This window comes from Chiloscyllium plagiosum, unplaced genomic scaffold (assembly GCF_037043375.1).
Source record: "Chiloscyllium plagiosum isolate Xiang-an unplaced genomic scaffold, Cpla_swu_hap1 HiC_scaffold_13, whole genome shotgun sequence".
In the NCBI taxonomy this organism is placed as follows: Eukaryota; Metazoa; Chordata; class Chondrichthyes; order Orectolobiformes; family Hemiscylliidae; genus Chiloscyllium; species Chiloscyllium plagiosum.
Genome location: NW_028270151.1, coordinates 83,848,692 through 83,863,622, shown reverse-complemented (window position 1 = coordinate 83,863,622; position 14,931 = coordinate 83,848,692). Strand labels below are relative to the sequence as shown.

General features: G+C 42.6%; 1 protein-coding gene across 1 annotated transcript in view; it reads left to right on the top strand.

Moving 5' to 3' along the window:
- The first annotated feature begins 3,722 nt into the window (after positions 1-3,722).
- Positions 3,723-14,931, top strand: part of ubxn7 (UBX domain protein 7) — a 129,092-nt gene continuing 117,883 nt past the window's right edge. Inside the window, exon 1 of the mRNA XM_043701774.2 lies at positions 3,723-3,806. Within this exon, the coding sequence (XP_043557709.1) occupies positions 3,728-3,806 (79 nt within the window). The 5' untranslated portion in view covers positions 3,723-3,727. The remainder of the gene's footprint in view (positions 3,807-14,931) is intronic.

Here is a 14,931-nt window from a genome sequence, read left to right as displayed (position 1 = left end):
ATGTGAAATGACTTCGAATAGAAAGCCTAAGAGTTGCAGAGAAGTGAGAAAAGAGCTCAGTCGTTATGTAAGCTAATTTGCATAGGCCCACAACCAATTACCACCTGATGAAGAAGCAGTGCTTCAAAAGCTAGTGCCTCCAAATTAACCTGTTGGACAATAACCTGGTGGTGTGTGATTTTTAACTTGTCCAACCCAGTCCAACACTGGCAACTCTAAACCATGAGCATGTTTAAGACTGAGATAGATAGATTCTTGAGTATCAAGGTGATCAAGGGTTACAGGGAAGAAACAACAGAAGGGTTTGAGAATCTTATCAGCCATGATTGAATGGCGGAGCAGACTCAATGGGCTGAATTGCCTAATTTCTGCTCCTACGTCTTTTAGTCTTACCCAAAGTATGATGTGCCTAATGAGGAATCTGTCTCAGAGCATACAGGACTCCTGTCACTCAAAAATGATATTTGCGTAACAGCTAGTGCAAAGTGTATTTTTTTTTTGATGTGGAGGTGTCGTCAGGATCCTGCCCCACAAGCTACCTATGAAGGAGCAGTGCTCCGAAAACTAGTATTTCCAAATAAACATGTTGAACTACAACCTAGTGTTGTGTGATTTTTAAACTGTATTTTAAGATGACAATATACTGAGTATTGTACTAGATTAGTACAACAAGTCCACACCAAACCATCGAAGCGCACCCACCTAGACCCATTCCCCTACATTTACCCCTTCACCTAACACTACGGGCAATTTAGCATAGCCAATTCACCTAACCTTGCATATCTTTGGACTGTGGGAGGAAACCCACGCAGACACGGGGAGAATGTGCAAACTCCACACAGACAGTTTCCCGAGGCGGGAATTGAACCAGGGTCTCTGGTGCTGTGAGGCAGCAGTGCTAACCATGGTGCCACCATGCCTCCCATACAACTACGGAAGACCCGGTTCAAAGAAATAAATCAGTGGCTTGCCCAACACTGCCAGTCCCCACCACAAACATCACTCCTGGAGCACTGATGCTATTAGCCTCTGGTTGCTGATGTCGACTATTCATGATATTAGTGTTCTGTTGGATCCAGAACTGAGGTGTCAGTCACCGCTACCAAGAACCCTAACACTTATTTACCTATACTGGCTCCAAGCCTCTTCAAATTCCTTCATCATGTCATCTCTTCCTATCTCTAACTTCAGGTCTTTGTGCACTTCCAACATGAGTCTCTTTGGTCCCCATTTTTAATTATTCCACCATCGGTTGCTTTGACTTGAATGGCTAAACAAAATTCTAAACTCTGGAATTTCTTTCCTAAACCTTTTTGCAACTGTACCTGCTTCCTTCTTTAAGATGCCTTTTAAAACCTATTGTTTTAATGAAGTTTGTCATCTGCCCTTATTTTCTTGTATGACTTGATGTCAAATGTCATTATGCTCATGTGCACACTTCAGGGTGTTTTACTGTGCTAAAAAGTCCTGCAAAATGCAAGTTGTGAACATCCACTACACACTTTGAGCTACCATTAGCAGCTATGCTTTCAAGGCTCTTAACTCTGAAATCCTTTCTTAATCCCTTTGCCTCCTTCCTTTCATCTTTCTTTAGACCCTCCAATTTGATCTTTCTAATATTTCCTTTGACTTGTCTTTTTTCTGTGATTTCACTTATCTGTAATGCCTTGGATATTGGCCTACCTTCAAGGTGTTGTATAAATGCAAGATCATATGATACTGAACAGAAGTGGACTTTGGTTTCCACTCGTGGGAGAGTCTGGCACCAGAAGGCATACACTCAATTAAGTGCTGCTCATTTAAGACAGGGATGAGGAAGAATTTCTTCTGAGGTTAGTGAACCTGTAGAATTCTTTATCACAAAGGCCAGGTCATTAAGTATATTGAAGGCTGAGAGATTTTTAATCATTATTGAAATTGAGAGTTATGGCAAAAAGGCAGGAAAGTGGCATTTAGGATTATCAGATCAGCTGTGATCTCACTGAATGGCAGAGAGACTTGATGGGCTGATTGGCCTACTGGTATCTATTTTCCTGTCCTTGGTAGAACTTTCCTTTCAGTCTACAGTGCTGTTTCCCCATGTGACTATATTTAACTTCAATAATTTATTCTGTTCCCTTTTGAAAAATCTCTTCCTGTCTTTCATGTGGACAATGCATTCCTGATCTTCATGACTTGTTTTGATTTTAAAACTGTTTGCATGCCATTTCAGGGCTGCAAAAAATGTAATTGTATAATATTTCTTTACTACTACTGCTATGTCGGCATCTTAAATTCTCTTAATTTTATGAAGCATAAGTGCTTACAGTCCTTTCCTGACACGTCTAAGAAAGGTTACTTAAAAAGCTGACCACCTAGTATCGACTATAATAAACATGCTTTAAAAGCAGAATGAGGATGTTTGCAACCTGAAATAGAAATAGCTAAAGCGAGAAAATAGAATTAACAAGAGTTTTAGTTCTGACGAAGTCCTAATTGACATGAAACGTTAACTATTGTTTCTCTCATCGTATATAGTGCTACCAATCAACCCCACCGCAATGTGGCCCAACATTTCAACTTCCCCTCCCACTCTGCAGAGGGCATGCAGGTCCTGGGCCTCCTCCACTGCCGCTCCCTCACCACCAGACGCCTAGAGGAAGAACGCCTCATATTCCGCCTCGGAATACTTCAACCTCAGGGCATCAATGTGGATTCCACCAGTTTCCTCATTTCCCCTTCTCTCACCCCAGCTCCAGCCTTCCAGCTCAGCACTGTTCCCCATGACCTGTCCTACCTGCCTATCTTTCTTTCCACCTATCCACTCCACCCTCCTCTCTGACCTATCACCTTCATCCCTACCCCCATTCACCTGCTGTACTCTTTGCTAACTTCCCCCACCCTCCTCTCTGACCTACCACCTCCATCCCCACCCCCATTCACCTATTGTACTCTATGCTACTTTCTCCCCACCCCCACCCATTTATCTCTCCACTCTGCAGGCATCCTGCCTCGATTCCTGATGAAGGGCTTTTGCCCGAAACGTCGATTTTCCGGCTCCTCGGATGCTGCCTGACCTGCTGTGCTTTTCCAGCACCACTCTCATCTATATATGGTGCTAGACCTGATGAGTTTCTTCAGCACTTTTTTGTTTTTGATTCAGTTAGCTTTGTTGTCAACTGGCAGCAGTGTTTTACCGTTGTTTGACGATGCTTTGCCGTCAGAATCATTTGCAAACTCGTTGGTAATTAAACAATTCTTAAAATCCAAACAAATTGTTGCAAAATATCTAGCTGGGTGTACAGTGGGAATACAGTGTTCACGATAATAGGTTGGGACAGAATATTCTGACCTCTTGGTCGAATTCCAAAACTTTGCACGCGACAAGTTACAAATACAGCGCACTGGACGTGAGTGCAATTGCAATTCTCGTACTGCTGCTGGGGTGTCGCAGAAAAGATCGCCTTCTCAGCATCGCCAAATACAAATCGCGACAGCGACAGTCGCTGCTGATTTACAAACAATGAGAAAATGCTCCAGTCAATGGGGAGAGCAAACTGTTGCCTTGATCAAAGATGTCGTTCCGATTTGGCACGCATGCGGAATGCGCAGGCGTGGGACTGGGGCTGCCGCCCAATGGGTTTGGAGGGGTTGACGTCACGTCCCCGTGTCGGGGAAGGGGGGGGGGTGGGGTTAGCGGAGGTGAGGGGCAGGGCCGAGTGCGCCTGCGTGGGCGCTGCGCGGTAAGATGGCGGCGGTTGGTGATGGAGCGGGGTCGGCCGGGTCGGCGCTGCAGGGGTTAATCCGGCAGTTCACAGCCATTACAGGTAAACAGGCGGGAGAGAGTGGGGGGAACTGGAGACCACCGCCGCCGCCGCCGCGCTCAGGACTCCGCCTGACTTCATTGTGTCCACCCCTCACCGCCAACCATCATCCCCGAGGACTGGGAGTCCTGGGCCACTCAGCAGGCCGGCCAGCCAGCCAGCCAGGCCCAGGGCACTGCCCCATCCCACCAGCCCCGCCCCCACACCCCACCCCACCCCACCCCACCCATATGTGGGAAAGGTATGGGAGCGTTCCTGACTGTCCCCTGAAGGGAGGGGGCTCTTAAATCCCTTGCTCGTCCCCGATTTCTGTGTTAATGCTCCTGCCAGTTCTTGAAGGTGGTTATTTCCCCTGAGGGGTATTATACCCCTGCCAGTATCTTGAGGGGTGTTAATGCCCCTTCAGTCCCCTGAGGATGTGTTAATGTCACTACTAGTACCTTGAGGGATTGTTAATGCTTCTGCTAGTCCCTTGAGGTGTTAATGCACCTTCTAGTCCCTGGGGGGTGGGGTTAATGCCTCCTGTGGTTCCCGTTGCCCCTGAGGGTGGATTAATTCCCCTACAGGTCTCCTGAGGGGAATTCCAAAACCCTGCCAGTCTCCTGAGGGAATGATGTGATGATCCTATGAGACTGCTGAGAGGTATTGATGCCTCTGCCTGAGGGGGATTTAATGCCCCTTTACCCTGTGATACCTGCCCTGTCCATTTACCTGGCTCCTCAACACCATTCCTGATGACGGGTGTATGCCCGAAACGTCAACTCTCCTGCTCCTCAGATGCTGCCTGACCTGCTGTGCTTTTCCAATGCCACATATTTCAACCATTTAGAGAGTCAACGCATACTGCACCAGCTGGTGTCCATTCCAAAAGCTTAGTACTTTTTGGAGGAAAAAAAATTGGCTAATGTCAGATCTATTCAGAAATTACAGGTGGTTTAAACCTTATTTCCCCTGGTTCTCCAAATGAATGCAATCAAGAAGGACAATATTTAACCCTTCTGATATTTTCTTTCACTGTGTTAGGCCTCCTGTAAATTTGTGTTGTGGCAAAATAAATAAACCCAACTCTGTGCTTGCCTGAGTAACTTTGAATCTTAAGCTAGTAATAATTTGCAGTGCACTCTTCTAATTTGTCTTCCAAGGCAACTATGTTATTTACCAAAATGGGGCACAGTAGTCTGTTTGTGGTCTGACCATACAATTATTTCCTTTTAGTTTAGTACTGAATAATTCTGTTAATAAAACTCAATACCCTGCTTGCTGTGGGTCAAGCTGTGCAGCATTGATTTTGAATCTTCAGTTATGTGTACAATGATGCTTCAATCCTTTTAATTAAATCACATGCAGTTCCCTGTAAATGATGTGTATTGTGTTGGTTCTTCTGATATGTAATATGCAGTTTTAAAGCAGGTTAAGTGCTGTTTGCTATTGCTTCATTCATTTTCCAACTAGATCCATGTCTTCTGTAGAAAATTGCTCTCTTCTGCAGTCTTTACCTTATACCTGCCAAACCATTGAGCATTCTCTCAACATCAATGACTGGTTAATATGTGCAGCGAGCAATCATACAGTTAGCACTGACCCCAGGGTAATACTACTGGTAACCTGCCTCAAGTCTGATCTTCAGCCATTGCCTAGCGTTCAGTTCCTGATTAAGCAAATCAAATTCCCCTTTATAGAAAGAAAGACTTGAATCTGTTTAGCATTTTTCATGATCACCAGATGTATCAAAGTGCTGTGAGTCAGTGAACTTGTTTTTGAAGTGTTATTATGTGACAGGTAACTTATAGCACAATCCCACAAACAATCATGTGGTCACGATCAGATCTGATTTTGTGATGTTGATTGAGGGCCTCGTTCTGGTTATGATATTAGGGGTAAGTCGCCTGCCATTCTTCAAAATAGTACCATGGGACTTTTTTAACATTCACACAAGCAGGCAAATGGGGCCTCGGTTTTATGTCTCATCTGAAAGTTGGTACCACTGACAGTATATTACTCTATGTGCTGTTGCAGATCATCCGCCAAGACAGGTTCACTTAACCCCAGGAGTGAGATTTTAACTCAGACCTTGTGACTAAGAGCTGAGAGTGCTATCAACTGAGCTATTGTTGATGTGGAAGAACGTTGTGGTCTGGATTTGTCTTGTAAACTAATCTGGCATAAATCATACTTTTCCTAAACTTCATGTAGACAATAACCCTGAGATTACCCTGATCTCTTAACCTCGTAACTTTTCTTTCACAAAAACTCAAAATCAAGTTTCAAAGGCAACCTATATCGACAGTATGGGTAAGAGTGTGGTGCTGGAAAAGCACAGCAGGTCAGGCAGCATCCATGGAGCAGGATAATCGATGTTTTGGGAAAAAGCCCTTCATCAGAAATGATGCAGGGAGCCTAGGGAGTGGAGAGATAAATGGGGGGGGGGGGGGGCGGGGAAGGTAGCTGAGAGTGCAATAGGTGGATGTAGGTGGGGGTAAAGGTGATCAGTCAGAGGGGAGGGTGGTGCCGATAAGTGGGAAGGAAGGTGGACAGATAGGACAGGTCATGAGGACGGAACTGAGCTGGAAGGTTAGAACTGGGGTGAGGTGGGAGGAGGAGAAATGGGGAAACACATTGATACCATGTGGTTGGAGGGTCCTAAATCAGAAGATGATATTTGCAGTTGTATAAGACTCTGGTGCGGCCGCACCTGGAGTATTGTGTGCAGTTTTGGTCGCCATACTATAGGAAGGATGTGGAGACACTGGAACGGCTGCAGAGGAGGTTTACCAGGATGTTGCCTGGTATGGTAGGAAGATCGTATGAGGAAAGGCTGAGGCACTTGGGGTTGTTTCCATTGGAGAAAAGAAGGTTTAGGGGTGACTTGATAGAGGTGTACAAGATGATTAGGGGTTTAGATAGGGTTGACCGTGAGAACCTTTTTCCATGTATGGAGTCAGCTATTACGAGGGGGCATAGCTTTAAATTAAGGGGTGGTAGGTATAGGACAGATGTTAGGGGTAGATTCTTTACTCAGCAAGTCGTGAGTTCATGGAATGCCCTGCCAGTAGCAGTGGTGGACTCTCCCTCTTTATGGGCATTTAAGCGGGCATTGGATAGGCATATGGAGGGTAGTGGGCTAGTGTAGGTTAGGTGGGCTTGGATCGGCACAACATCGAGGGCCAAAGGACCTGTACTGCGCTGTATTCTTCTATGTTCTATGAGGCGTTCTTCTTGGTTGATGCGGGTGTTCCGGAGATGGTCTCTGAAATCTACTCGTAGAGCGCCAACCATCCTTACCGCCTCATGGCCGAACACTTCAACACCCCCTCCCACTCTGCCGAGGACATGCAGGTCCTGGGTCTCCTCCATCGCCACTCCCTTACCACCCGACACCAGGAGGAAGGGTGCCTCATTTTCCACCTCGGGACCCTCCACCCCATGGCATCAATGTGGATTTCACCAGTTCCATCATTTCCCATCCTCCCATCTTACCCCAGTTCCAACCTTCCAGCTCAGCACCATCCTCATGTCCATCTTCCTTCCACCTATTTGCACCACCCTCCCCTCTGACCTATCACCTTTATCCCCACCTGCGTCCACCTATTGCACACTCTGTACTTCCACTTCTCCGCCCCAAGCCCCAGCCCCCTCCCAATTATCTCTCCACCCCCTAGACTCCCAGCCCCCTTCCTGATGAAGGGCTTTTGCCCAAAACGTCGATGTTCCTGCTCCTCGGATGCTGCCTGACCTGCTGTGCTTTTCCAGCACCACACTCTTGACTCTAATCTCCAGCATCTGCAGTACTGATTTCGCTGATTAGATTAGATTCACCTGACCTGCACATCTTTGGACTGTGGGAGGAAACCGGAGGAAACCCACGCAGACACGGGGAGAACGTGCAAACTCCACACAGTCAGTCGCCTGAGGCGGGAATTGAACCCGGGTCTCTGGCGCTGTGAGGCAGCAGTGCTAACCACCGTGCCGCCCACTATGTTATATCGACACTATGTTGATCTTTTCTTGATATGTCCTGTCAGAAATTAGGATGGACTGTGAAGTCCATCAAACTTGTTCCATTGTTCAATATTATCTCAGCAATACGTCTTTAGCATTTCTGTATTTCCAACCTGTCTCCGTATACCTTATTTCCTTTGTGAATACTTCATGTACTTTGATATAGTACCTTTAATTTTAACTGTTTAATATTTTTCCCCTGATGTGGCTTTAATCGGTAATTTCTTATTAAAATGCTCTCTCTTGTGTGATCTTACCTAATCAACTATTCTGTACTGATACATTTATGTAATTATCTGAATCCTGTCTTGAACTTAGCACCCAATCCAATATTCTGGTTAAATGATTTGCCTGGATGTGGGCTACGAGCTGGTATATATGAAGCCCTTTCCAATGGAAAAGCTGCTGCTTTTCAGGTACTGGTGCCAGTTCCCCTGAATTGAAGTGCTCATCTTCTACAGCACTGTTTTAGCAACTCATTTAAACCTCAGATCTACTTCTAGCAATTCACTCTGTTGAGTGTCTGCTTTTTAACTTTATAATAGCTCCTCAGACACCTTCAAAATCTCATTTCTCCTTCTCCCTATATCATTAGGTCAAGTAGCCCCATATGTGAGCTACTAACTCCTCCTCCAGTTTTCTAGTTGAGGACATATCTGAACATGAGCCTAAGGCAGCTTCACAGTGTTTCACTTTATTAACAATGCTCTTTCACAGGGGCATCTCTTACAATCCAATGATGAATGTCAAGCAGATGGACCTTTGGCTTGCTAACTCTGACATAATTATCTAGTCCACATTGAAAGGTGGGTGGTAGATGGATACAAAATAGGTCTGTATTCACTATCTTCCTTGCTTCCAGTATCAAAGGTCCTTTCCGATAGGCGATCTCTTGCTTCCCAGTAGTGATACTTGTGATTTTTGCACAAACTACTTTGAAAGTAACACATTTGGTTGAATAAAAGCCAATTTATCATTGATATCTGCTCTGGGAGGGACATGTGATGCCAAAACATCTTGTCCTTGATTCCTGGAATGATATAAAATGCACTCTCTGACATTGCAGTTCAGGTTAAAAACTGCAGTTGTTTTTATTCATATGCTCAGTGAAACAAAAAAATTAGGTTTGCCTGGATTAGAACACTTGTACAATGGCACTGTACCTGCAATTTATAGCAGCTCAGTTGTCCACTGTGAAAGGTTTCATGTCAAACTGAGCCCTTCAGAATCCTCAATAGGTACAAACCAAGATCATAAAGGTCCACAATTAGTCAGAACTGTCGATACAAGAATTCAAAGCTACCACATTTTTCCCCATTAATTTTTTGGAGACCAAAGTGACCTTGCTGTGATACATGAGATCTCTCCACTCTGGGTAAAATATCCAGTACAGATGATGCTTCTCATCTAGATTGGTTGGTTACTAACCAACTCATGTATAGAAGTCAGACAACTCCCTTTGAAGTGGTAACCACCTACTAGCTAGAGAAGTGTATTCACTTTGTGTGATTCCTGCCCCACAACACTGTTTCAGTGATTGTTTCAGAGACTCATTAGACAAACATTTTTAATCATTATGATATATACTACATTTAAATTGTTATTCTATCTGTTGTATTGTACTATGTACCTCAGAGAGCCCAACTTGTGGTATTTGTCTATCTTATGATTGTTAAACATGCCAACTAGATCTTGTATTTATCTAGAGTGACATTCACATACAGTAGAACTGTATGTTTTGGTGTGCATCTTTGACTTGTATATTTGTACAGTACATGAATATAGCTACCATGCACTAAGATATACATACTTCTGTATAGTATTTGTGCTAGCTATATGGAATGCAACATAATATGTACTGTTCAGCTATATTGCAGGTACATAACCTATCTTGAATACCATGTGCCATATCTGTGCTGCATGTGATTTGGTGCACAGAGATTAGGTTTAAGATCATTTCTTTTGGGCACTTTGGGTGTGGTATATGTTGAAGGTGCCAAGTGCTTCCTTACAGTGCAGGGCAAATATGTGGCTGAATCAACATGAATCAATATTATTCATGGCAGATGTGACAGGAGTGGATCAGTTTGCTTACTCAAAAAGGGAATTCAGCTAGAATTCAAGGGTTTGGGGGTGTTAGAGAGGTTTAAAGTAAGGACTTAGTTTGTAGGTATAAAATGCAATGATGTCATTAGTAAAATCTTTTTAAAATAAAGTTTTAATAAATCAATACATTAGCACAACAATTTAAGTCATTTCTTCTGCGTGAAGAAACACCATATTTTATTCAGGTTAGTTATATTGCCACAGTTAGACTATCATCCCTGTATTGCTAAATATGGCATCCATAATGTGGTGGTTTCCTGCTAGACAAATAACTCCAGTGTTGGTCTGTTGTCTTTGATTTCCAGTGACTGAGTGGAAACAATTGCTTTTTCAGTGCTGCTGGATTAATTTGTCTGAATTTGGCACTCCTAGCTCTATAGGAAGTACTGTTCACAATTCTACTACTCTGTTGAAAGATTTAACATGTTGAGCTAATTTAAACAACTTAACAAATTCAAACTGTTAAACAGATCATCAGAAAGATGCTGACAGATCAAAATCCTACTTTTGTATCATGGTAGTTAGAGAAGAGCTAGCTGCTGGCATGAAGTTCACACCATAAGTGATTAAACTAATGTTGGATCAGATTTTTGAATATGGATAATTATACTCCACCTGTGGCAAAATTAGGCAGCCCAGGAGTAGGTTTCAATAAGCAGTTATAGAATCCTAGTGATTACATCAAGCATACTTGAATTCAAGTGTTACAAATTAAAGTGTACTGCAAACTACAGGAAAGATAGGTTTACCTTTTAATATCAAAATTAAACATCATGTTATAAAGCATATTCCTGCACTACAGGAATAAAATAATACTAGTATACTGCTGAAAAAAGATTATGTCAAAGCCTTTCATCTTGCACTTATTAGGACAACTTGCAAGAATACCAATTAAGGAGATTACCATCATTTATACTGTATGAGAGGTGGGTGGTGATTGCTTGGAAAGTGGATTCTGGTAGCGGTGTTGGAAAATGCAGCAATTAATAATTATTGACAGATAATTGCAAGGGTAAAATTTTGAACAATGCAGGCTGACTGTAATTGGTCAGGGTATTGAAATAAAAAGATTAATGAATGGCTGTTGTTGGTTTAGTTGAATTGAAACAGGTGCACTGTGCACACGTTCTTCTGTCTGGAAAGAACAGTGTTCAATTTGTTAATATATGTGGCTTCCAGTACATGCAAGTGTGCCACACTGAGCCCAACTAATAGTCCTAAATTACTGATACTATAATTCTCTGCATACTCAGGATTATCCAGCAAAAAACAAATGAACTGTGGATGCTGTAAATTAGAAGCAAATACAGAAAGTCTGGCAGCATCTGTTGAAAGAAATCAAAGTTTTGGGTCGAGTGACCCTTCTGCAAAATAATTCTGATTTCTGATTAACTCTGACTTCTCTCCATAGATGCTGTCAGACCTGAGCTTTTCCATCAATTTCAGTTTTTGTTATTATACAGCAAATGTTGACAAACTGCAGAATCACATTTGATGTTAGCACTGTCTTGTGAGTTTTGAAAGCATGGGCTAGTTGGATGCTGTCAGTACCTACCTTGTTGCGAGCATCCAAAAGGATAAACTGTTGGATATGTTCTGCCAACCTACATAGCTGTATCACACCGGTAATGGGCAGATTGGCATCTTGTTAATGGTGAACACCACTCATATTGCAACTGCATAGTAGCAATGCATAAAAGCTAGCTTCACCCATCACTCAAACATTTCAGGCATCAAGGTAGTCAGAGGTTGACTGGGCACTTTTCAAAACTAAGAATGACTGCCTTATGGCCTTTCCATGACTTTGCGAGATGTACAGTAAGAAGCTATCTGATTAGCGTAGCCATTATCTGCAGAATGAATCATGGAATCTCAACACTGTTGAGAGAGGCCGTTCGGCCCATTGAGTCTGTACCAACCTTCCGAAGACCATCATATTTTAATCCCACATTTACAATGGCTAATCCATCTAAACTGCACATCTTGGATTTGTGTGAAGAAACCGAAGCGTCCATTGGAAATGCACACTGTCACAAGGAGAACATGCACACTGCTTGCTGACAGTCATCCAAGGCTGGAATCAAACCTGGGTCCCTGGCACTGTGAGGTAACAGTGCTAACCACTGAGCCATTGTGCTGCCTGACTTTGTACCCTCTTCCAGCATCAGGGTTTGACGATGAACATGTGGCTCAGGTCCTTTTTACATGATTGTCAATAAAGTCAATTTTAATGTCTGTAACTGTAGAAATCCCAACATATACATTGACTCACGAAGATTGGTTTGCCTCAGACAATATTGAAGAACCTTGGGAGATTTCTCATCTTTCTAGTTGTGTAGATCCTAGCTTTCAATGTACACATTAAGTCTCCTATAATTCCATGTGTTAGAAGGTTAGTGGCTACCAAGCCACACGTCTGCTGTTGATGCTGAATAAGGTTTGCCAAAGTCTTCCTGCAGGATAATGACAAACCCAGTCTAATCATTTGTCGCTCTTGCTCTAGAAAAGTGCCCAGTCTACCTCATCAACCTGTGTTGAGCAAAAGTTTCAGCAAAAGATTAAGCATCAACAATGCAGTAATCATACAAATGAATACAGATTTCAGTGCGCATGCTGAGTATGTATGCTATATGTTCCAACTCTGGTGGATCATGTGAAACAGCATATCCCTTTGGCTGTTGGCAACAAGCAAAATACTGACCATACCCAGCTAGCACATGCTTGCAAAATTTGCATCACTGTCAATGTTAGGCAATTAGACAACACTTGCTGGATAATTCCGTGTGTGCAAATAATTATATTGACAACCAATTTAGGATTGTCAATCAAGCTTGCAATATGGTGTACTTGCGTGTACTGGAAGCTACGTATATTTTCACAGGATCCTGTTCTTTCCATTGACAAAGAACATGTACATACACTGCACCCTGTTTCAATTCAGCAAAATACATTTGCTGGTTAATTTTTCAAGTGTCTTACCAATCAGTCAACCTTCCTTGTTTAAACCTGAACAAATCTGGGCAGTTAACTGTCAGCCATCATTAACTGTATTATCCATGGAAACAGCTCAATCAGAGTTCACCTGATAATCAATAAGCACTCTCTTTTCAAACAGTAGAAATTATTGTTTTCCCTTTGGTATTTCTGCAAACTATCTTGATGAGTGCAAGGTGGAAATCTTGGACAAAATGTATTTTATTAGCAATATTTAAGTTTTGCACTACCAAGCAATTATGCAGTCTTTATTCTATGAAGTGACCATTAACCCCCTCCCACCCCGCAAACATCCTGCTGAGCAATTGAAGGCCACCACCAGTGGACTCCCCACCCCAACAACTCTTGTTTCTCCCACATTTTCATCTTGTGTGGCATAACATCTGGGACATTAAAATGGGTTTATGCAAAGGAAAACTGCTTTGGAAAACATATCAAGTCCTTGGAGCCAATGCATAAGAGAATTATTGGAATAGTATGGATGATTGTGGGGGGCATGGTGTCAGGACTAATTGGAAAGGTGGATGATTTAAGGACAGGATCCTTACCAAGATGATGCCAAAATTGGTAGGATGCTTGTAGCTATACTTGATCTGGAGTCTGGATAGTTGGATGACTAATAACCTTTGACAGGAAAACATGTGGTGATGCATTCATTTTTAATCCGTCTGTTCAGATGTGTTGTGACACATATCCAAGACAGGTGGGACTTGAATCCAGGACTTGTTACTCAGAGGTAGGGACAAGAGGTACAAGTGATGCACTTTGAGAGGAAGCATCACTTGCACCTGAAAAGTGAGCCAAAGTAAAACAAAAAGTACAAGAGCAAAGGATATTGGTGAATACATCATCAAAAGCAGCATTGCAGGTCTGCAAAGCAATTAAAATGTTAACAAAGTAGCATAGATTTCAAAAGTCATGCAGTTATATTAAACTTGTCTTGGAGTCTACTTGGCTGCATTTAGAGCACTGCTCTGCTCTAGCTTTCGTGCTATAGAAAAAAATGACAATCATGGGAGAAAGTGCACATCAAATTCAGTGGACAGGTAACAGAACTGAGGCACCACAATTATTGGGCAAAATTAATTGGGATTCTGTTAAACAAACGAGAAAACAGCCAGGTAATTGCTTAGAGACTTTTAAGGTAATAAATGGATTGGACAGAACAGATGTGGAGCCATAGAGGTCTACAGCACATTGAGTCTGCACTGGTCAAAAAAAAGCACCTATCTATTCTAGCTCTTCATCCATAGCCTTGAATGCATTGGAATCATAAATGCACATTGAAATATTTCTTAAATGTTAAGAGGGTTTCTGCCTCCGTCATCCTTACAGATAGAGAATATGAGATTCTTACCAGCCACTGAGTGGAAAAAAAAGTTGTTCACATCTCCTCTAAATCTCCTGCCCCTTTAATCATTCCCCCCATCATTGATCCCACCACCAAGGAGAAAAGGTCCTTTCTGTCTATCCTTTCTGTGCCCCTTGTAATTTTATACATTTCAATCATGTCCCACCTTAGTGTCCTTTGTCCCAAGAAAAATAACCCCTGTCCATCCCATCTTTCTTCATAACTGAAACTTTCCAACCCAGCTAACATCCTGATAAATCTCCTCTGCACCCCCTCCAACGTAATCAAATATCTCCTATGTTTTTCTACTTGTGAGAGAATCAAAAGTCAGTAAATAAAAATGCAAGATGATTACTAATAAATCCAACAGGGAATTGAGGAGCAATTTCTTCACCTAGTGGTGAGAATGTGAACTCGTTATCTCAGGAAGAGTTTGAGATAAATCGCTTAGACACTTTCAAAAGGCAACTGGACAGAAGAGAAAAGGGAACTCAATAGAAAGATACAGTATACTGAAAAGCTGCGATGTAATGGACAGAGTTGCAAAATTGTGCAGAGTATAAATGCCAGTGCAGACTAGTTGGGTTGAATGGCCTGTTTCTGTGGTGCATATTCTATGTACCTGTATGTAATGCTGAGGTGAGTACTGGTACTCACAGATGTCCTGCTAGCAATTTG